Source organism: Nothoprocta perdicaria, unplaced genomic scaffold, assembly GCF_003342845.1.
Source record: "Nothoprocta perdicaria isolate Ctin4 unplaced genomic scaffold, notPer1 scaffold_85, whole genome shotgun sequence".
NCBI classification, from domain to species: Eukaryota; Metazoa; Chordata; class Aves; order Tinamiformes; family Tinamidae; genus Nothoprocta; species Nothoprocta perdicaria.
In genome coordinates this window covers 1,193,797-1,217,737 of record NW_020456143.1, presented here as the reverse complement: position 1 = coordinate 1,217,737, position 23,941 = coordinate 1,193,797, and the positions used below count along the sequence as shown (strand labels likewise).

The window sequence follows — 23,941 nt, the reverse complement described above, 5'->3', positions numbered from 1 at the left end:
AAAGTCTTATAGTTACTATGGAAACAGCTATTAAAGTGGGAGTGGCAGTAATTAATGACATCTATGAGTACAAGATGAAGGCTACAACATAATTAATCTCAGGGCTGGGAGAGGCTGGTGCAGAGCTGCCTTTTTTTGCTTTGCATGCAAGTGTGGCCAGCACGGAGCTGATGGCAATGAGAGGCCTTGGCCTCGCACAGGTACAGCATGGCTAGAGAAACACCGGCTAATAGGGAGGTCTCAACCAATTTGAGTAAGTCACATCATTATTAGATAGCTTAATACATAATTAGTTGTATTCTATGCATTACAGAGAACAGGCAAATATCCACTTGCTGCTAAAATGTCAGCAGAAGGCTGATGTGTGACTTTTAAACTTGCTTCTTCGTTTTAATTATAGAGTCCCGGGTTGGTCAGGTGTGTGATCTCACCTATAGATGCTTTTATCTTTTTACTTTTTACTTTAAAAGTTAAATTGGAATTTTTAAGAACTGTCAATTAAAGATTTTAAGTAAAACATTAAAAAAAATGGATAGAACATATCACTCCTCAGGCTTCATCKGGGAAGGAATATTATAAATATTTATTTGTTATTTTATTATTTCTTAGGGATACCTAGCATAAATTCTAGCCTGTGGCTCACTACCTTCTCTCATCAGAAACTATGTGCACATAAGAGATTCAAGTTACCTTAAATCAGTTTTGTAATTGCTGTCAACTGTGTAGAAGACACTCATATATGCCTGCAGGAATATTGCATCATATACAGACCTAAATGAGATCTGTCCTTACCCTCAGCAGAAATACAAAGTCTTTTGCTTCCTTGGCCTCAGTGATTCAAGCTGATYATCTCTATTGACAGGCAAAATGTAATAGATCGGGCCCAATCCCAAGTAATGGGACCATGAGGCAGCCCGTTCATTGCAGCATGGTCACAGCAAACTTGTGCCCACACACAACATTCTCTCCAGAAATACCTGAAGACATTCTGAATGTGTTTTTATCTTTTTTTTTTTAACTCTATTAAGGCTCTAGATTTTAAATAAGTAAAACRTACTCCACACCTGTACACTCCTTTCCGCTTTTACTTGTTTGATGTCTTTCCCCTTTACCTYCATCTCCTCCTTTACATCACTCAAGTTTCCTTCCCTTTATCTTATATCCCTTATATGAAGACCTTGTACCATCTAATTTTCTTCAATTACCCATTTTCACTTTATTTTCCCCARTTTTATCATTTCTCTTTCTTTCTTTCTTTCCAGTTTTATCTTTTTTATGATATACAAAATTACCATTTTGACTTATTTCCTGGGTCCTGTGCGTCACATTCCTTCTTACTTTGTGTATTTTCCTGATCTTAAATCTTTTTTTCTTTTATTCTGTTCCATTCCTGATTTTTGTTTTTTTTTTTTCCCCTGTCTTTTCCCTGCCCGATGTTCCCTCTGAGTTATTTAGTGTTCATTAATAGCTTGCAAACTGGATCGAAGAGGAGATTGCTCCCACCCATTTCAACCATCCCTTTTAGGACAAGATGCACTTCTCTAAAGATGCTGACTATGTCCATCATCTACAAATGGATTTGAGATCCTTAGTTTTTACTAGGCATTAAATCTAAAAGCATGGGAAGGCCGGTGAGCTGATAGTGACCTCAAACACTGCTCTGGGGAACCCACTGCCTCATTTGTACACGACACCATGTCCAGGCTTACCAGGAACCAAGGGATTTTCTCAACTGGGAGCATAAGTTCCCCGACCTGTTGTGCTTAAATAAAATGCACAAAATTTCAGTATTGAATTACTCTGGACAAGATAAAGGAAAATTCCCTTCCCTGAAGGGGCTCCCTCTGCATCCCCCAGAGTGCAGAATAAAAACAGTGGAAACTGTGATTCCAAACTAGGGAGCTGGATACAAATCTCAGCCAAGCTTTAGCTTGTCTCCTTGAACTTCCCAAAGCGGTGTCTGTATCTGGCTGCTGTAAGAGCTCATGGGTTTCACCCATTTTACATGATTTCTGCAGAATCCCAGGAAAAGCATGGTTGTCAGAGCCATGGACAAATGATTATTAATACAGAGAAAAAGAGCAAAGGGGCTCCAGTTACTCTGCCAGAGTTCAGGAGATTGCATTCAATTATTTTCTCTGACACAGGCTCTTTGCAAGACCTTTTCAACTTCCTGTAATATTGTGCTTTATCTGCTAGAATTTCTCCTTATCCTAGCGTTGTGTAGAAGTGTGTAACAGTAATAATAGCCAATAGCAGTGTTCAAGTAATTATTTGCAGTAGGTAGAAAATAGACCTWTATAGATGTCATATAACATTCTGTTTACTTACAGTAGGCTATTTRAGGGGAAAAATGTAAATAGATATTATTCCATATTTATAAAGAACAGTGCATCTCGGTTTCTCCCAGGTTACTAAAGCCTTGCATTAGAAGATTAGTCACAAATCAAAGATGAATACATGGTGCAAAGACATATGTTAATGCAAGGACAGGTCTGGTGCAARTGCTCTGAGCAACAGGAAGAACATTTTATTGTACAAGAAAATTTATAGCTAGAGTCTAATAACTTCAGAATGCAGCTTTCCTCATCAACTGCTTAATTAGGTTAGGTAGGTTAACTAGCTATGAGTTATTGGGCTGACTCCAATACACCTTGAAGGSGAGAAGTTGTTTGCTATGATAATTCTGATTGTCATCTCAGAAACCCAGCTCTCCTTTTCCAATAGGGCAAAGCAGTCTTTCTTAGAGCTAAAAAATTGCAAGACAGGAGATCAAAAGAGACTGAAGCATTCTCATGTTTAGAAAAGCTTCCATGGGTATAAGGATGAATGATGCGAGATGAAAACTTGGCTGGGAGAAAATTTGGGAAGAAAATGCATTATTTGGAAGGTGAAGTGGGAAATATACATATTTTATTATACTTTCAGTTAGGAAAAAAAAAAAGTGCCTGTTCAAAGACAATGGAAGAAATGGAATAAACCAAGTTAAAATAGATTAGGGCCTGAGAGGAAGATAAACAAGATTGTACAATAATATCTTGTCATATAATCCTGTCCCTATATAAAACATACATGCTATTCATACAGACAGTACTTAGATTTCTTTACAAGCTCCGAACATACTGTGCTTTAACATTTATAATTGAGKGTTTCCTGCAGCAGGATTACTGACATTTATGGTTTTCTGTGAATGGTGTCACAACATCAATATATGAGATTTACAATGAACATTTCTGTATTACTCAGTGGGGCAGTGTGCAGTGATGTTTGAATGAGAAAGATCATTTTGCTTCCAAACTCAAAAGCATAATAATAATAATAATAGCACACACAGACTGCCTTTCAGAACCAAACTATTATCTCCACTTAGTGCTACACAGTAGAGGCACCTGGATCAGTGATATTTCAGTAAACCCTGAATTATGCTGCCTCCTTAAAGGGAGAAAGTTTCATATTTTTGGCACTTCATTTTAAAATAATTTTCTTACCTCTTCACAAGGAGAATATTTCTTAAACTAGGCTCCAAGGTTCAGTATTAAACTATCTTAGAATAATTATTGTTTTAACATATTCATACTTCTGTGTTCTCATCACTAAAATTAAACCTTTTCCTCAAATCTAAGAATAAAAAATAACACCACAGTTAGAACAGGCAGGAAAATTTTGCTGCTGGGTTCAGCTCACTTATGCAAATGACAAAGATAGGGATGAGAACTATWTTTTTTTCTTTTTAATTTTTGGAGTATTGACTGAGTTGGATGTAGCTCATAAAGTTTTAAATAATATGAAGTGATATCCAATTCAAATATGCAGAACAATTCAGCTCACTTGCAGTGGGCCAGATCCTGCACTCCCATCTGGCACAGATTTCAATAAGAATTTTTTCTTTTTCTTTTTACTTTTTCCCCTGAAAATAGAATTTGAAACCAGACTGCTGCACTCTCTAGTCACCCGCGCACGGCTAAACAGAGTAAGRGTTATTTCATCTGCTTATCCCCCTCCTGCCCTGCATAACACGCAGGCATAAAGATGATACTACATGCCATGAAGAAAACCATGTATTGGTGTTCTGGTGGCATTGATTAGGACCTTGTCATATGTTGTTTTTTTTTTTTATTTGCATTATTTCAGCAAGCACATTCTGGCTGAAATGAATGACATTAAGTGCACCTACCTTGGTGAAAACCAGGTTTATGGCCACTAACACTAATTCAGCGAGYATAGCGCTCCTCTGTCCAAAAAAAAAGACCCAATCAAAAGCATGATAATATTTTAAAAAATCAGAAAAAGAGATTAAAGATAAAGGCTTGGTCATAAATTCATACTCATTACTGATAAATAAAATTTAGAAGAAGTCTTTGATGAAAAATAAATGCCACATTTTTCAATAATAAATTTTATTTCAGATGAAGGACTACCAGAATCAATTTGAAGATTCTCAGAAATCTGAGTAGTTGCAAAGCAAACTTTTTCTAAGATTCCATATTTATATTAATCCCTGTCAGTCAAAGGCTCCTTCTTGGAAACCTCTCAGTCTGATATGATGGGCAATAAATTTGGAATGAGGTGAAGTAAGAATGAAGAAAGATTTACATCTGTGGTTTGTCATCCAAATCTGTATTCAAGTACTTAAAAAAGATTTGTCAACCATAATAGATTTTTAGGAACCTTAGCACAGATAAATTATATCACCAGTGCAACATTATTGTAAGTAGAAATCAAATATTTAAAATACTGTAAAATATGATATGCATATGGAATGCAATCATCAAATGTTAATAAATTGGTCACTTAGAGGGTTTTAATGGCTTTTCAAAATTTCATGATGAAAATGGCCTTTTTTGGGGGGGGGGGGCTACAGGAATATGAGGAAATACCAAGAATTCAATTTTGCAAATATTAAATATTAGGTCACTCTTGCTTTCCCATCAAAGCTATCGAGAAGTCAGTTGAGTGCAATTACTCATACCCATACCTGTTTGCAGGATGAGGTCAATGTTTGTAAACATTTGGCAACCTTATTAATTGCCTTGTAAATAAACACACTTTAAAAGCATAAATAAATATGTGGGGTAAGGAGTGAGAGAATATTCAGTAATGTATTATTCCTGGAATTTATGTAATCTTTTCTTCTCCCTGCTTCGGGGTGGCATTGATTTTCTGTGTTTCAGACTCTAATAAATGCCAAACTTCAAAAGTCAGCTCTGAGCTTCACGCAATTTTGAAGGAAAACTGTTATTTGACTCCAGGTTTTCTCAAAGCTGGGCTCARGTCCAAGCTTACTTGTAAATCTTGTAAAGCTTGCAGGCTGAGCTTGGGTTGTGTATCGGACACCTGAGCCTTCCCATGAGATCCCCAGAGGTAACCTGTGCTCTCATCCATGTTTATGTTCCAGTCTGGGCTGCTTCTCCTACCTGAGTTAGCCTGTTTAGAGCTAACCTGGGCATTTCTCCTCCATGCTGCTGCACACACATTCTTCCTCACTCATCTTCCTTGCCCCAGAGCTTCACTGAGCTCCATGTAGACCAGCATTTTCATCTAAGAGCTGTTCATTGCAGGACTGGTACCTTGCTGGGAGTCCTGTTATACAGTTGTAATATTCAGCACAGTAGTCTTGGTACTTCGAGCACTGCTGATATGAAAAATAGTAATGTTTTCTCTGGCATCCTTTTCATATTTCATATGGAATATTTCATATTTCAGCCACCATAACATGGTCTTGGTACTGCTGAARTCCTTATGATCTGGACTGGATGAGGTACTACCACACCCAAGGGCTGTGCCGTGTTATTGTCACTGAAATTATTATCAGTAATAATGATGGCCCCGAGGAGCTCTGTAAATGATGAAGGCAGCATCACATATGCAGGCATACAGGAAATTATATTAACGATGAAGAAATTCTTCCTACGTTGCCCTGTGCTCTGCATTTCCAATGGTTTACAGGACTCTGGGCACTGCTGCACATTGAGTGCCAATTCCCTCCTGCTGGGTGCCCCATGCAAGTCCCTGGGTCCCGAGTGACTGCGGTGGCCTTGGGGTAGGGAAGGGCAGAAGGAACATAGGCAGCCCTCACTCCTCACTCTGCATTTCCTTGAGCCGCTACAGGATGGGTACCAGGACATGAGTAGCAGAGGAATGACTGCTTTGAGAGCTCCAGCGGAGGTGACACATGAAATCAGACTGGTGTTAAGAACTRTGCAAGAAGCAGAAGCCAAGGAATCTGGGGAAGAGTCATTTTTCTAACTGAARTGATCCCCCTTTAGATACTAACCCACTGTCCTGTGGGGCCACAGGAGAGAGGAGATGCCTTAATCTGTAACATAAAAAATAGCCTTGCCATGGAGCTGGGCAGCCCTTGCTCATTCACCTTCCCAGCCTCTTACCTTTGTGCTTTTGCTCCATATTCTGCTTTGGCACATGAAAAACCTTCCTCCACCTCTTCTCTGCACACTCCAGTTCTCCGGTCCTGCCCAGCATTCTCCTTGTTTCTCCTCACCCTGCAGTCTCATCTGGATGTGAGATCTCAGCCTTGGTCCTCCTGCCACCTTTAGAATAGATATGAAAGCACTTCGGGGTGTCACAGAACTCGCTGTGAGTTAACGTGTTCAAGACCCTCCAATACAGCAGGAGGGGAGACAAGAAGCAGACGAAGTCTGCTCCTTTCTTTCTACCTGTTGGATTAATTACCTTAAATGCAGAAAGGAAAACAAAAATCACAAAGAATGTCAGAACTGTAGCCGAACTTTTAATTGCTTCACTGAATAACCACAACATGCGCCCCTTGATCGCTCGTATCCTTTTACRCGGACAAGGCGGTGCTGCCCCCGCGCCGGGATACGCGGCCACGGATTACACAGGCGCTGGGAGAGGAATCTGCCCTGGGCACTTCCCAAAGAGGCTGGAAATAGCGGCGGGGCTGGAGGCGCGGGGGGGCCGGGCCCGGGGGCCCCGCGGGGGCGGATCCTGCGCGGGTGGCCCCGCGGGGGAGGCACCTCCGCGGMCGCGCGTGAAAGCCAAAGGGAGCGGTGGGGCTTTAAAAACATATATAACACAATGTATATATATTATATGCATATATATGCCTCCCTGCCTGCAGTGCACAGCGGCACACGATGTGAGGCGGCGGCTGCCGCTGCTGCCGGGGAGGGGTGGCAGCGATGGGGGGGGGGGGGGAAGAATTCAAATAAGGCACGAAGCGCGTTTAAAAATAGCGGCCGCGCGGCCCCGAGGTGCGGCACGAAGCCGCGGCGGCTCCGCGGCTCCTTGTAGGGAGCGCGGCCGCCCCCGCGCCCGCGGGGAAGCCGGGAGAAACCTCCCCCCTCGCCGCTCCTCCTTTCGCCAACTCTTCTTCCCTCCTCTCCCTTCGGGAGCCCCTACCCCGCCCGCTGCCTCCTCCCCTCCCTCCTCCTCTCTCCACTCTGCGAGCAGGGGGATAAATCGGGGACGGGCGCGCGGRGGCCCCGCTACAAAAGTAGCGCTGATGGCGGCGGGGCGGATGGAGCCGGGGCCGCGGCGCGGGTAGCGCGGAGCGCTCGCTCTCCTCTCCCGTCCTCCGCTTCCCCCTCTCCACCCCCAGCTCTCCATCGTTCCTCCTCCTTCCTCCTCAGCCCTTCTCCTCCTCCCCACCCCGAGCGCGCTCCTCCGCTCCGCGCTGCGCCTGCAAGGGGGTGGGGGGTGGGCTGGGGGGAGGCTTTAAAAACCGCCGGGGGCCCCCCCACCCCCGGCACTAATTTAATTTAGCCCCGTTATTATTGTTGTCGTCGTTGCCGGCTCGGGGACAAGGGGGGTGGGTGCGAATCGATCTTCGATCAGGAAGATGGCTGCTGGCTGGCTGCTGGTCTTCAGCCTGACACTTTTCCAGTCGCTCGTGCTCAACCTCTCCTCGGAAGGACCCTTCCCCTCCGCCACCACGTAAGTTCCGCGGCGGGCGGGGAGCGAGCGTGTGGAAATTCCCCTCGGGAAATAAACTAAGTCCGCCCGGGAAGCGGCGGCGAGGGACGCAGGGCAGGAATTCGGGTGTCGGGAGCCGCTCCGCGCCCGCGGAGCCCCGTGCGCGGCCGGAGCCGCGAGGAAAGTTTCGAGTTCCCCGGAGCCCGCCCCCTCAGCGCAGTTTGGCCGGAGTTTTAGCGCTACTCCTTGGGGAAAAGAAAAGAGAAARGAGAGAAAAAACAATGAAAAAGAACTTAGGCATTTTTATTTCGAATAACACAATAAAAGATTTTCTTGCCTGCAGAACAGCCAGGGCAGCGTTGCTCGGAGTTGGGCACACGCGTCTCGGCTCCCAGCTCCTCGGACACACTCGGTGGCCACCGCGGCTGCTCTGACCCTTCCAGAATGATTTTTTAAAAATGTTTTTCGGGGCTGTGCGTGGGGCCCCCCGTGTCCGCAGCGCCCGAGGCCGGAGCGGGGTCTGCGCCGGCCCGGCCCGGGGRACGTTCCCAGCTCGGAGCAGCTCCGGGCTTCTCGTGACGCCCACACAGGGACCTTGAAAGCGCTGCATGCTCCCTAGCATGAAAGTGTTGCYCAGAGCGGTGCAAGGATCACATAATGAAAGGCATGCAACCAAAAAAGGAGGAAAAATCCCAAATATCATTTCATACTCMTCTTTAGATATTTTTTTTCTCTAATAACAAATACTATGGGCTGTTGAGCGTGTTTTCTTCTTCTCCCCCCCAGCCCTCTTTGTCCCCATATATATTTATTTTTTTTGGAAGCACTTTAGTCCCTGAATCTGGGTTAGAACGAACAGTAGGTAACTTTTAAGTGGATGACTCACTTTAATGCATTTTGCATAAGAAAAACAGTGTTAATGGTGGTCTTCCCTGTTGTTTAACGCTAGCTAGAATTTATTGCCTCGTTCATTATGTGCACAAGGATGAGTTTACAGCAATTACTAGCAGTGCATTTTCACCAATTAGTACTGCTGGTGGGTTGTTATAATTGGATTCAGTTCTGAGCACCGGGGCCGTTATGACTCAAAGGGCTCCTCGTGCTGCTAAGTGAAAGAAGGGAATGCAAAGATAAGTGCAGAATAACCGCTTAATATCTTCTAAGTGAGTAAAGGGAGACGTGAAGTGAAAATTATCTTTAAAAGGTATTTTTGTTGTAGTTTATAATAATGTGCCATGCGAAAGCCAGAGTGGGAAAATATAAAGCTTGGGCTTATTTAAGCAGTGYTTTTCATGTATTTGACCTGCATTTGACTGGAAATACATAGGGAAAGTCTGTCCTACAGACTAATTACACTTTATCCCCTATGTGTTTATTTAATCTTTAGAGGGAAAGAATGTAGAATGCACTAGAATAAGACTTTATGCTTTCAAATAGAACTGTAGGTTTTTTTTTTTTACTATATCATTACATAGAATTTCTTTAAGAATTTCTTTGACCCCCTGCCCGTGCTTGCCACTTCCATTCCAAATTTACCTTGCTCTCAGTCATGATAACAAAAATTGTCAATGTTTTATAATCTCTAATTTTAAGATATATCTATGACTAAGTGATCCAGAATATTGTTCTATGCTAGTTTACTACTACTTAGCATTTCTGCGTTTCAAACCATCTAATTACTGTTAGTTCTCTTTTTCTTGTTATTCTCCTAAAGAAAAATTGTAGAACCAATCTACAGTTCCTGTCCATCTTTTGTAGTARTATTTCCCCTTTGAAATTAAATCAAAGTGCAGATAAAAATTAGTTCATTTAGGAGACAGCACAACAGGTTGCTAAAGGGAAAGCTGCTTTGCAAAAAGTAACGATGTAACAGGTGAAACAGAAAACAATTTTATGGCTGCCTTTCAACACTTGATAGTTAGCAGTGCTTTGATTCCTGCTGTAGATTGCGAGTGGGGAAGAACAGAAGGAAGTGACACAACTAGGAGTGCCCTTAATGGCAATGATTCTGTATTTTAAGAATATTAAAAATAAGAAGAAAAAAAAAAAAAGAGAGAAAGGATATTAACTACTGTTAGTTGATGCTATATACCTGTCTGCCTTTCCCCCACTGTTTTCAGTCTATTTTTCCTTTGGTAAGATTTAGTTGAAAAGTTGATTTGAGGCAATACTATTGTCCACGCATTTTATGAGAGGAAAAAAAAAAAAATACATGTATTTAAGGCTGTGTAATCTGAGATTTCATCAACAGCTCATCAGTGAACAATTACTTTTCCTTCAGTCATGTGTTTCTTCTGCATCAGTAAATATTTTTAACATAAGTTTTTCCTAAAACATTCAGAATTCTTTATCACTGCTAATACAATTGACATACTATATGAGTATGCCATATTTTTAGTTTAAAAAAAAAAAAAAAAAAAAAAAAAGCTGAAGGTTTAGCAATGCCAGTTTGATAGAATCTCATTCATTTGATTGATTTTACTTCTCTGACAAGGCAGAAAGGTTTTGATATATTTTCCTGGCAATGTCCAGAGAATTTCAAGTGAAGGTGTGTGGTATATGGAGTACAAGCCTTAATCTTTCACTGAAAGCCTGGAACGGGGATATAATCACATTTGTTGCTTCCGATGTTGAAGCCTTTCCTTAATAGGTTTTTTAAATATAGTGGTAATTATGTCTTGACCTTTAGCTGTAATGTTTAGCCACTGATCAATGTATGTTTGAGGTTTAGTTAAACTGTTTCATTTTAACTGTATCAGCTATTAGAGATCTCTTATATTTTAGAATTTTACAGAATACTATACTCATTTTTAGTATTCCAGCCCCAAATATTTCAATTATAGGTGCAGCATTGCAGATATTTTRCACTTGTATGCGGATATTGTTTTATATGGTGCTCCTGTCACTGTAAATACCAGCATAGCACGCTTGTTTCTTTGTAACCACACACTTACCATCTGTATCTATCTAGACTTAAGAAAGAAATGCAATTACGTAAGTGTATTTTTGTAAGTTGTGACGAAAATAGCATAGGACTTCTTTCTTTTTACTGTTATTTATATTGCGCCAAACCAAGCAGTTTTAAGTTTAAAAATGTTCTAGTTGCTAAGTGTTCTTTTGACATAGTATATCACAGAAGCGTCGATACTTTATTTGATAATGAGTAACATGTGATACAGAGATGCTGCCAGAGTCCAGCTACTGCGATAAAAGAATAAAACAGTGACATTTTGGTTTTGTCAAACTTAGGGCTGAAGACATATCAATGACATTGTTCCTGCAGTGACATTATTCCAGTTATAGCTTAGTGTCTGCATGGTTTCTTTCCTAATTTTTTATTCCACTTCTTTGATTTCTTTACCTTTTATCCTCCTATCAATGCTTTTTGGGGTTTTAAAATAGAGGCTAAAGTTCTCTGCCATATTCGAGACAAATAGGTATAAAAAATCTGAAGATAAATATAATATGCATAGCTATATATGTATATTTGCAAGTCTATATATATATTTGCAGGTGTTATATGTGTGTATTGTGCAGACATAAGAAGCAAGGAATTTTTAGAAAAAGAAGCTGTGCCTTCCCATTTCTTATTTGTGAGATTCGTCTTTAGTTTTTTGGAGTCATTAGGACAACTGAGGACCTACGACTTAGGMATTAGGACTCGCACAGCTGGGACAGTCTTGGTGTTGCTTTCTGAGCATGGACCTGGCAAGTGCAGGGCTGCCGCTGATGGGAAGGGAGCCAGGCTTGGGATATAGCATCACTTTCTATATAAAATCCGTCAGTGACCGAATGTATTCTGAATACCAGATCATAAATACCAAATAAATACCGGAGGTATTTATGATGTGCACTTTTCATACATTTCTGCCATCATGTTTAGGAGTTTTTATACCTCTCACATATGTGTAGTCACGTCTTTTCAGCATAAGATTTTTAATAGCAGAATGTCAACTTACAGCCGATCTTAATTAGAAAAGACAGATACCTTAATGGATTGTGAAATATCGGGCCTTGTCTCATTTGAATATTGTATTTTTTCACTCTAATAATCTTCACTATTGGGGGGGAGCAGGGCAGAAGTCAGCTGAGGTATATAAGAAGTAAATGTGAATACTGAACAGAAAAGAAATTCAGAGCCATAAACCACTTAGAATCAGGGAAGTGCAATATCCCTATATCACCTCTTAGTGTTTTCTCAGCAGCGCATGGCTGCGTACTGAGCACTGCACAAGATACCACAGATACTTGGAGAAAAAAAAAAAGTCTCACTCCAATGCATTTTTTTTCTAGTAGAAGCATATTAAAGGCAAGTGTGAAACAGCTTGTTGATTGGTGCCTTCTTTTTGTGTATCTGCACACATGGTATTGCTAAATGAAAATTATTCGGATCCAGAAAACATTTTTTTTCTTTTTACGTATCTTGAGGTTAAATATGAATGGGTTTTTATTATTCTTTTTTTCTTTCTTTGTTATGCCAGAGCCTTAAAATTGGCAAATCGACTTACATTTTATTAGTTAAAAATCAGCTGAAAGCTTCAAAATAGATACTGATCATCAAGAAATGAAATTTCATTGAAATAAATCAGTGTTGTAGAGGTTCTTGCCATCTTTCATTTTGCAGTGATGCTATTTTCAGAACTGCATTGCTCATACCCTGCAAAATGATTTTATCCAAGAATTCAGCTGCTAGAAAGAGAGCTGGAGCTTGGCAGCACATTAGCTCAAAATGTATTCATTGTTAAATACAAGGCCTGTTGTACAGTTCTTAAAAATATTTATCTAGCAGAGCATTTTAAATTGATAGAACCATGGTCAAATTGTTATTACTTTAGTCTTTTGCAACAAAGCAACAAAATGAGTTATCGTTGCCCACCGATAACGATAGTCTGAGCTGCTTATGTCTTTTTTTTTTTATTCTTTCCTTTTGTGAGGATCCTTTACTCAAGCTTGTATCATCTTTTAGAGCAGTACTGGCTTAAACTTCTGATACATGAGTATTGCAGTTCAGGGGTATTTCAGTATTTGGAGAGAATAATGGCTCAGTCAGTTCTACTGTATTGTTGAATTTAGCAAAAGCAGAGTTGGGCCCCAGACTGTGGTATACTTCTTTGTGRCTGTACAAGAGCTTTTGATCCTGGTATGCTTGGAATACATATTATTCCCAGTGTATTTATAAAGGTCTTAGGACAAATGTTGATGCTATGGACTACAGAAAACATTGTTTTCTTGTGCCTTGTTAAACATCTGCTTAAGCAAAAGAAAAGATTACTAGATTGTAACACTGGAATGGAGGTATTGGACCAGAGCTATGCTTTGCTAARGCCAGATGACAYACTTCATTTATGACTTCTATAAATMCTGACCGAAACTTATTGTAGAAAGGATGAAAGTTCCATGTCCAGATTGAAAAAAAATTTAGCCCCTTTGAAATATTCAGAACTAAAGTACTACCAAATAACCACTGTATTTCCTCCACCCTTGAGCAACGCCTGTGCTTTGTGTCTTGGATTGCACTTAGTGTACTCCTGCATGAGCTTTTTCATTCCACCAGTGTCAGCTGAAAGACAGGTATCAATGAATATTTAAATGGYTTTCATCTGAAATTTCAACCTTGAKATATATATATGTATATCAAATATATATATAATATATATTTTCCCTTTTTGCACCCATCTAAGGGCCTGATGCTATTCAGCTTTTCTTGAATGTGTATTAGATAAGGTTCTGTTCTTTATTATTACACCCAGAGATGGATTTTGCAGTAAATGTGCCATTGCTAATTATAGCAAATTAGTCATTGTCATTATGCAGTGTTATGATTCTTCTTTCACTCCTGGCTTGCAGGCGTAAAAGAGAACAGGACCCAGTATTGATTGTAGAGACTTCTTTTTATTATTAAGATCTACTGTGCAATATATACAACAGTGATTTAGTGATTATGGCTTMTGCTAAAAGTGTAAATATGTAGCATTAACATTGAAAACATTTCCACCCTCTTCTGAACTTGTACCTTAGTGATGTTTATGTGTTGTAGATTCTCAATTCAGGACCAAACTGTGCTGCTTGTCCTTAAATTGAGAAGTGCCATTGGTATTCTTAGAAAAATTCAATTTAAAGGAGAAAAAAAAAAAAAAAAAACCGAAAAAAACCCAAAAAACAGGCTATGCTCAGCATTTTTCAATAGCTAAACATTTAGGATGTGTATCTAGAGTCATGCAGCACAAGAGGGATTTTCCTGTTCCTTCACCAGTGCTTCCCAAACAATATTTAATTGATTCTGTGCCTAAGCAAGCCCAACCATTCACACCTTCCCTCTACTCAGACTTAGTCACTCTGCTTTTGCAGTAAATTATGAAATATGCTCACTCTTTCTCAAGCACTCTGTGTGAAGAACGTGGTTCAAAATTTAGTGATGTTGTAGTAATGATGCTAGGGGAAGAACTCTGTTGGGAAAAGTTGTGTTCTTCTCTCCTGTGCTCCTGTCCTGTGTCCCAGTAGAAAGGAGGGTGGAAGGCCAGTTTTTGTTCCTTACATCATTTTTTGCTATCTATTTGCAAAGAGTCTAACAAATTTATAGAAGAGATTGACATTATTTTATATCAACAAATCAGTGTGCTTTTGAAGCTAATTACAGTAATTCAAAATCAGATTTTTTTTTAATCTGAGGAAGGCCTGAAATACTCATAGAATATGAATGTGAAGTTGTAATATTGCTGACTATTACTAAAAAGGTTTTATTGGATTTTTCTCCTTTTTTTYCCAGTTACTTTCTCACACCCTCTTATTTGAGAGTTTATTAGGATAAGAAATATAGATTGACTTAGTAACAGATCTTCTACAGGGTGGCTTAAGCATTCTGCATTTTGTAATTCCCKCTGTGTGTTCAGAACTATGGATGTAGAAAGGAGTTTTCAGAGTTTTATTTTTCTAATAGCAATCAGTTTCTCTAACATGGAAGTATGTGTGAGTTTTSTTTCAGTTTTCATAAATGTTTCAGTTTTTACTTGATGCCTACAGAAACTGTTATGTGTAAGGACTGTTAAACTTCATCACAATAAATTGCAGTACATTTTTGACCTACTTTCTAAAGAAAATAAGAAATGTCTGTTTGGCCCAATATCTGGTTATTATAGCAGCCAAATGATTTTTTTTTATTATTACTATTTGTAGGAGAAAAGCTAAACTAGATTCCTCTAATCAACTCATGTATTCATATTTCCTCCTCCTTTGTGCAGCTCACAACTAGACTGGTCTAAAAGTTTAAAACATTCCCCTGTTATATTGTCTCTCTCCCTTACCTTGATAGGGCTTATCATATGTGCAAAGTGTAGACTAAAATCTATTTATGTGAACACCTAAAGTATCATAAAAGTTGTGTGGGCAAGGATGGCAGGACTGAGGCTKAAATCAAGGCATGCCGTTTATCTCAGGTGTCACTTCTAATATCGTGCCACATTTTTCTTCTTGTACCRAGGCAGTCATAAACTAGCCACGAAATAGGAAGTTTTCTTATTTCTTGGAGCGATTAGGCCTTCGCCACACCTGGCTGGTGTTGACTTATGACTTGGATTTGAAACCCATTACTTAGGAGAACACTGAGTCCTGCAGGTCATTCTGCTGGAGATTGTGGGAGAATTCCACTCTGAAATGGGAGAATTGGTTGCTACTATCACAGGAAGGAGGAAAATAGTGTAACAAACATCATGGGAATTACAAATTACAATGTTTCAGAGGCCAGACTGCGTACTTGGGCACAAGACCTAGGCATAGGGATGAAGCAGCAGCCTCCATGGAAGAGTCCTACCTGGGATGTGGCTCTTCGATCCAAATTCCCTCTAACGTGAAGCAAAGAGCAGTTTGCAGCAAGGCATGACATAATTTACCCCAGCTTTGTTAAGGCTTCTGTTATTTCATTCCCTGCTCTTACAGGGACTTGCACCTGCACACATAGGCTGCAGTATACCGTTAGACTAGTCAGAATGCTGGGGGAAATATTTGGCATTCTGTTAAAATACGAGTTTTATTTATAATCTTCTGATGTGGATGATGGAAAAATGCTTTCTTTCTGAAATTTGCTGTAAGCCTTTCCCTACACTAAGCATTTCCCCAGGTGTGGGTCTGAATAGACATACAACCCCATGCTCTGAGGCAATACTCTGTACCCTTGGAGTGCTCACTGTGTGAGATGAGTTAGGGTGGTGTTTAGTGAGATTACTCCAGGAATACAGTTATTTTATGTGCAGTTATCAATGCAGACCGTATTTCTTGCAACGTAGGAATAATTTATGTTAATGGATTAAAAWTAGATTAAAATGCAGTACATAGTGAACTACTCTTTAGTAAGTATTCGGAACACTCCTGTAGAAGGTCATTCAAAGTCCACATTTTCAGCCTCATGTGTGATTTTAATTCTTTTACATGTGGATGCAATGAGTCCATTAGATTTTTTTTTTTTTTTTTGGAAGACTGATTAAAGTTCAGGGAAACACGTATAGGAATATAAGGTGAGGTAAGGTGGAAATGGAGCGAAGGGTGRAGTGAGGACTTCTGCCCTGAGATCTTCTGTGAAGAGCTGTCCACCATCAGGATGGATGTAGCTGAGTGCATATTTCCTAATGCAGTAAATATTTCGTGGTCTGAACCTTTGCTTGAAAAATAAAAGGARGAAATAAAAGCGTTTTTTTTCTTCCTTACTATTTCTGGTCTTGTTTTGTATGAGACTGTATGAGTGACCTAACTGACCTAGCTCTTTATTACTGCCTGCTATGTGGCCTTGAGTTCTCTTAATTGTTGTGCTTTAGCTTTCCACTCTGATTTCTCTCATCGGTAAACTAGGAAGCAGAGCTATCCTATCATTTAGTCAGGCAAGGTTTTATTGTCAAGATAAATTTGTTAGCTGGTACTTGTAAAGCCCTCAGTAGTTAGAAAGTGTTGTTAATCTATTCAGTCTCGTTTGTTGAGATGAGTGGTTTCTATATTCCCACTTTGCCTCAGAAGCTTGCATGACCACATCTTTCTGGGAAGATTAATGCTTCTGTTTTACTCGTTTCTCAAGGTTTTATATGGAATAGTTACAGAATAGGGTGCCATCATACCTGCTTCTTTTGATAACTTGAAGTCTGGAGAGCTGCAAGAAACTACTCCCACAATCTGTGCTTCTTGGATGTACGCAGATTGTAAAACAGAAGCTCTACGACATTTTTAGAAACTAACAGGAGTCAGCAAAAATCTGCAGACAGTATCATGAAAAAAAGCCAACATATCTGACTCATGCCAACACTGTGTGTTAGCTACACTCCTTTCCACATTGCRAATCATTGATCTCCACGTTGCAAACAGTGGAGGGTGAAGATACCCGGATCCTCTGAAATATGGACTGTGAATATCTATATATATATACACATACATATAGATTTTTTTTTTCTTATTAAAATAGAGGCAATAGAGTGGGTGCAGTGCTAGCTGAGGACTGGAGTTTGTGAACCTGATCTGTCTTCTACTTCTCTTGCTTCTAGTCCTGGTGTTCCCATTTGTAAAATGGGAATGATGCCCCATTGCCATCCTGCCTGAATAGATGTGTTGCCTATTGCAAGATGTCCTGCTTTTGTGTGAAGGATGATCGTGGAAGTGCATAATATAGCGCTGTGTGGGAGTTTGATATTGATTTGTTTCCAGTTATGGTCTACTAAACATGCCTAGGATTGTTATTAGCAGTCATTARTAACCTGGTAATCACTAAGGCTGTTAAGATTTCAGCTAGAATTTGTTGAGTTTTATAGCAATTATTTTGACTTGTCTGGTAAAAACAGAATTTGTCAAGAAATTCAGATTTCCTATTTCAGCCCAATGATTATTTTTGTTATTTAGCAGCTGCTTTTCTTACCCTACCATCTTCTTAGATTAGACCTTAAAMTGTTTAAAAGTTTTTTAGATTATGCAGGTAAGTGGATGAGCTGGGAGAGAATCGCTAATGTGTGCAGGTGCATATCTTAAGGAGATTTCACTATACTATACACATGGGGAGAAGCTTTGATGTAAGCGAAAGCAGAATCTGATCCTTATAGTCACTTTGGATTGATTAAAAACACACAAAGGATGAATTGGTTTGTTGCGTGACTAAGAATATGTCTCAGGATATGCTCTAAATGTCTGTGGAAATGATTAGGAACCCAATTTCACCCTTCATCCTGTTTTATCAGTGTAATTTCAGCAAAATAAGTATCAGTCTTGTGTCATTTAAACCCAAGGTGCAAAGATGAATCCCCATAAAATAATTTCTGATTAAATGCATACAGGTTCCATCCCAAAGGAACGAGCCATCACTGTCAAGACCTGATTGTAAAAATTATATGAAATAAAATGTAATACATGATTGTATTAGGCTATACAGATGGGAATAGTAAGATACTGCAAAGAAACGATGCGTGATATCAGATGTGGTCATTTGTCTTCCYTTTAAGTGATAAGCTCTGACATCACTTCGCTGTCTGTGCCCCACTGAGCAAGTGTCCATGCAAAAATGAACTTCCTAATGTGCCGGAGGGCAGAGGAGAATGTTCCCCCAGATTAGGAACAAGCACAATTTTATATACATATGGAATTATAAAGAAGAAATGCTTCCTCTGTTTTAAAGAAAATACTGAAAAAGTCTAATAATGTGCAGTTTAACTGAAGGTGACTTTCAGAGTTTTTTTATTTTTTTCTGTTGTTCTCTTAAGCAATCAGTTTTGGAGCTCAGCACTGCGTTTTACAATGGTAGGTATRATAGAAGTCATTTACTTTGACCCCTCATTATGCACAGCTGATTAATTAGTTCACCTTCTGGTATGAAATCTTGATTTTCAAGTAATTAGGTTTAAAATCAGCAAGAAATTTAAAGTTTTTTTATACTTTCTCATAAAGCTGGATTTGCTCTGAAAGATGTTGTTGGCACTTGATGTGACCATGAAGTGCTGCTCTGATGGGACAGCTGTCCTCGTRTTAGAAACACTTGGCCAAAATCTTTACTCCTTACTATGTAGGTGCTGCTGYTCTAGATACACTCCTAGTCTTTCACTTGGGATTAAAAATACATAGCACTTTCTTGCACGGATAATGAGAGATACAATTACAAAATGTTTGCAAAGTAGCTGTACAGAGCAATAGTTTGCCTGCAGATACTTTGCTGCTAGTGATTTTTCTGTGTTTGACTCCCTTAATTCTAATAGAATTAAGTATTTCTATGGCCTGCAAAGTGATTTTTACACACACAAAAAAAAGGCTCAGTTATACTTAGAGATATCCATGCAACTACCAAAATTTATGCATTCAATCATGATCTTTTCAACTTGCCAAGCACAGATTAAACATCAGTGATTAAGTATTTGATTCTAAATATCTAATTACCTAGGGCTGGCTTTTTTATTATTTATTTATTTAGTGAATACCATTCTTGTCTACAATAGTCCAATTATTCTCCACGGAATTAATCTGTTTAGAGAGTGAAGTGCTAATCCATTTTTGAAAGATCTATGTTAAAAGAAAGTTGTCAGGTTGTAAAGCTAAACACTTGAACATTAGGAAATTAGGCTGGGGAAATTGAAGATTACCGGTTAAACTGTGGAAAATTCAGATTAAATATAGAAATTGTCTTGGCATTACAGCTTGGTAGACTTTTAATACCTGCTTTTAAACCATTAAGTGTTACCTTTCTAATTCTTCAGCGTTTTTAAAAATATTTTTTATTTTATTCATTTAGGAGAGGAAAGTGTGGAAAGGTTGGACAATGTGGTTCTCAATAAAGCATGTCTATTCTAGATTTTGACTTTCAGATTTCTGAGTCTAGTCCTGCTCAATAAATGAAGGAATATTATTAATGACTCTGACTCAAGAAAATGTTGTTCTGCAATTTTTCAAAGGTTCCTACCATTATGAAATTTGTGCAGATTTTTATGATTTTTTTTAATGCTTCATTATATGACCACTTAGTTGCAAACATTCTCTAAAGAACTGCGGTATTGTCCTTTAGGATTTCATAAAACTCATTAATTCTTTCCTAAGGTCTTTCTATGGAGATGTTTTTGCATTTAAACATTTGTATGGAGTCCAGTTTTGGTGCAGATAGCCGAAAATATATTAGTAAAAATAGGTACAGGCAGTTTGTTATAGGGGACAAGTGCATTTATTACAGTAGCTCTAGTATTTTCCTTTCCTGTTTTCAGACTATTGTCAGTTGAAGATACTTAAGTTTCTGCATCTCGGCTTTAATGAATTGATGAACCATTGGTTTTGGGAGTAGCAGTTCAGATATATAACTTAACCTGAGATACATGCTTTGCATTGTTCCTATATGCTGGCATCATTATTACTATATGGCAGTATTGCACTTGCTCTTTACAATGTATGGTAATTGCTAGTAGGATAGTCTTTAACTGCAGAATTAAAACTTATAAAATGCTAATCTAGTTGGTATCAAAGGGAAAATTAAAAAAAAACAGAAAATGTATCCAAAAATACAATAAAATATGCTTCAAACTTAATTACTTAAAACTTTTTTTAATAAAACACTAATAACTGTGTGGCTGTAGGCCCATGACATGGCAATGTTTCGTTTTAGTCAACCAGTCTGCACTACGAACATCATTCCTACTCTGCAACCAAGCCATGCTCAGCATTTTGTTTTGGATCTGATTTTCATCAAGGGTTGAATAATTGAATCCTTTCTTTTAAGGTATGGAACAAATGTGTGGAAAGTGTTTGCAAAATATATGTTCCCTTCAGCAGAGCCACAAGTTTTCCCTATTCATTTTGAAATTATTAATTCAGTGATATTAAGGCATATGGGCATGCACCGCGTGGCTGTGTTGATCATATACAGATTTCTTCCACCTACCACTAGTTCTTCAGTGGGCTGAGTGCAAATTCATTCTTTGGCATGTGTTTATATTCATTCGCTGCTTGCCTCTGTATAATTAAAATTAACACCTACGTACATGTTAGCTATGTCTGCATGTCACTTATCTGCCAAGCACTGACCAGTGATTACAACTCACAAATGGCAGGCAAATGATGAGTGTTGCTGTTGAGAAGATCCAGTTCTTTGTGCAGTCACTGTCTTGTGCTGCATGTGCAAACTGAAACCTCCGTATTTAGAGGTGTTTAACATCTTTTGGGAGAACTAAGCGTTTTCTCTCAACCATAAATGCACATAATAAACCTTTAACAAATGCACCATTCATCTGCTATTGTCAGGAATAAAAAGCTTTGCGAGAAAGCAGTAGCTATTGAAACTTAAATATAGCTTGGTCAGTAATAGATGTAGCTTACTGAACAACAGAGAATACTTAAAGGTCATTAAGTTTCTTTTCCTGAGAAAGAGTGCAAGAAACCTGATATTGACTTGCATATATTTGTTTGGGAGGTGACTTTGGTTATTATGATGTGGATCCAAGAGTGTGGAGTCAATTTTAGATTTCTTTGTTTAGGGATTGGTAGGGAGCTCTTAGAAARGGATGCATGTGTAAATTGAGATAGAATCCTCCTCCCGTCCTTGCCCTGCAGAATTATTTATGCAGCCCAAATACTGCATAAACCCAAAGATTTATGCTTATTGGGAGATTGAGAATTGTAAAAAACTGGCACCACTCAGGCAAGAACAAGGAAGTGCCTGCATGTTGCATGCAAGCTACTATTTTATAAATTAGCGAGATTTTGTTCCACTTCAGATGTATTATTCTTTCTATTTTGTTCAGAAATTAAAAAAAAAAAAACTGACACATTTATGATAGGATTGTTTTATTAATTGCATAGCCTCATAAGTGCAAAATGTATTTTTTCTTCCCTTAACTGCATTTGTGCATGTATCTGAGAATCCCCAGTATAGAAAGAAACCCTGTCAAATTAACAGTTTGGATTCAGACAGATGTCACTCAAATTTGGGATGATCTTTAGCGACATGGGCAAGCACAGAGCTGAGTATTTACCCGAGCTCAGCCTGGGTTGCGAGCGTTGCTGCCCTTGCGTTTGCTGCTGAGGAGCAGCAGGGCGATGGACCCACCTGAAGAGCCCACGTTGACACACTTGGACCACATCCAGCACGGAGCATCTCTGTGGCTTCCCATGGGAAGCTGGAGTCACTGATCACTAATGAGGTCCACACTACATCTAGAGGGCTCTCTGACAGCATGTCATGCAACAGCAGGGTAATATAAATAATCAGATCTTTCCCTCTGTTTTCCTCCTTGCTCTTATTGCTTTTATTTTTAGCTCTTTGCTACAAGAGCTGGGTCTCTGCATTGCTTGCTCTGTTGCACACACTTTCTTTTCTGCTGGCTGTCTGTCTCTTGACAGGTGTAAGGAGGATCCTAAATATAGCAGCCACCCGTCAGTTGRCTTCAGCAATCAGCAAGCCCTGATTTAGCACTTCTCTTACCCGACTAAGCTCCACAAGGATGTTTCTTGTAAATGTCTATACAATTATTTAATTACAAGCTCTCTTTAAGATTAACAGCAAATTGGGCTAYGCTATGCTATGAAGACTACTGCAAGTGAGGGTGTCTCAGAAATGAACCTGTCAGGAATGCCTGTGGTGATGTAAGAGAGAAAAACACTTTCTAGAGATCTTCTATATTTGAGTTGCTTAGTTGATATATAATCTCATTGGAAAAGACACTGGCATTAGCAGAAATAAGCACAATCTATCTATMTATATTTTTTTTAAGTAAAGAAACATACCTTTAGTTGTAAAAACACGTACAATCCTAAGAAATTTTCCTCAGGAGAAAAGATATTGCAAGTGTGATCATTAGCTGGGGTTTGCTTTGCTGCACACAGTTCAGTGTGTGGCAGGAAATGCAGTTGAACTGATACTTTTGTTAAGCACTGTAAACACTGAATATTTTTAACACAATATTTTTTTYTTCATCATGCACATTTATTTGTGCCTCTGCTGAGATCAGCACAGTACTGRTGCTTAAAGTTAATTGGGCAAATTTAATTTATTATCATTTCAAACAGTTCTAATTAAGATAGTTAAAAGAAAAAAGAAATGCATCGTTACATTAAAGGTAACTTCAAAATTTGTGTTATTTTACAGGAAGGAGTCTCAAATTCTCTTCCATGATCCAGTGTCCATGAATTTTCATGGAAATTTTGTATAGTTTACCAAGAAAGAGATTTTAAAAWTCAGAATTAATTGTGGCAAGTGAATAGGATTTAATAGGGAACCCTTTTAACAGTGAATATTTTTTTTATGCCTTATGATTGTTATGCACCTTCAAAATATTGAACGTTAAACATAGGTAAAATCAGTGCCTTATATTTCTCATGATAATCAGTTATGACATGTGGTCTTCTGTGAAAATAAATCTGTATCAAAATATAGTATGGGCTTGTTATGGTTCAGTCAGAGTGACTCAGGCCCCTCGAATAAATTAGGAGGGCTGCTAGGTAAAACTSGATGATTGACCTCAAGAAAAGGGTCCAGGCAGAATCTGCATGCTCTGATTTCACCTTGTTTTTTCATGGTCTTGGTATGTTTTCTAAATAGGGATAAGTATTTGCATCAGGTAATGTGAACAGGAATTTTCCCATYGACCTCAGTGGGCATTACAAGAGCTTCATGTCTATATTCTGTGAAAATATTTTCATTTTGGTATCTAGAAATAAAAASATAAAAATGCAAAAATATATGAACCAAAAATTTTAAAAAATACAGAATTAGGAAACGACCTTCTAAACTACATTATTCTAAATTTCTTCATTCATTCATTCCTTTGCCCACTCGTGTTTATTTATTCTCTGGGATAAAAGTTGGGGATAAGGAACACAGTGCCTCTAACTGGATTAAGGAAGTAAGAAGGTCAACAAGAGGATGTCAAGGTACTGTGTGGGCAGAGGAACTAGCGTTGTTAACAAAAATAGAACTAATGGACTTATTAAATCCTTGTCAATGTTGTGCTTTGAGTGAATGTTTTGGCGCACATATGTTTGGTGAAAGAAATCACTGCATCTATAGCATTATGTGGATGGTGTGCAGTACAGACACTTCTGTGTGTGTGTATATGTA

At 38.9% G+C, this 23,941-nt stretch overlaps 1 protein-coding gene across 2 annotated transcripts in view; it reads left to right on the top strand.

Annotated features, from left to right (window-relative positions):
- Positions 1–7,804: 7,804 nt before the first annotated feature.
- Positions 7,805–23,941, top strand: part of CACNA2D1 (calcium voltage-gated channel auxiliary subunit alpha2delta 1) — a 336,392-nt gene continuing 320,255 nt past the window's right edge. For both annotated transcript variants that reach the window (XM_026052203.1, XM_026052205.1), the window contains exon 1: positions 7,805–7,914. In XM_026052203.1, coding sequence (XP_025907988.1) covers positions 7,820–7,914 — 95 coding nt within the window. In that variant the 5' untranslated portion in view covers positions 7,805–7,819. The remainder of the gene's footprint in view (positions 7,915–23,941) is intronic.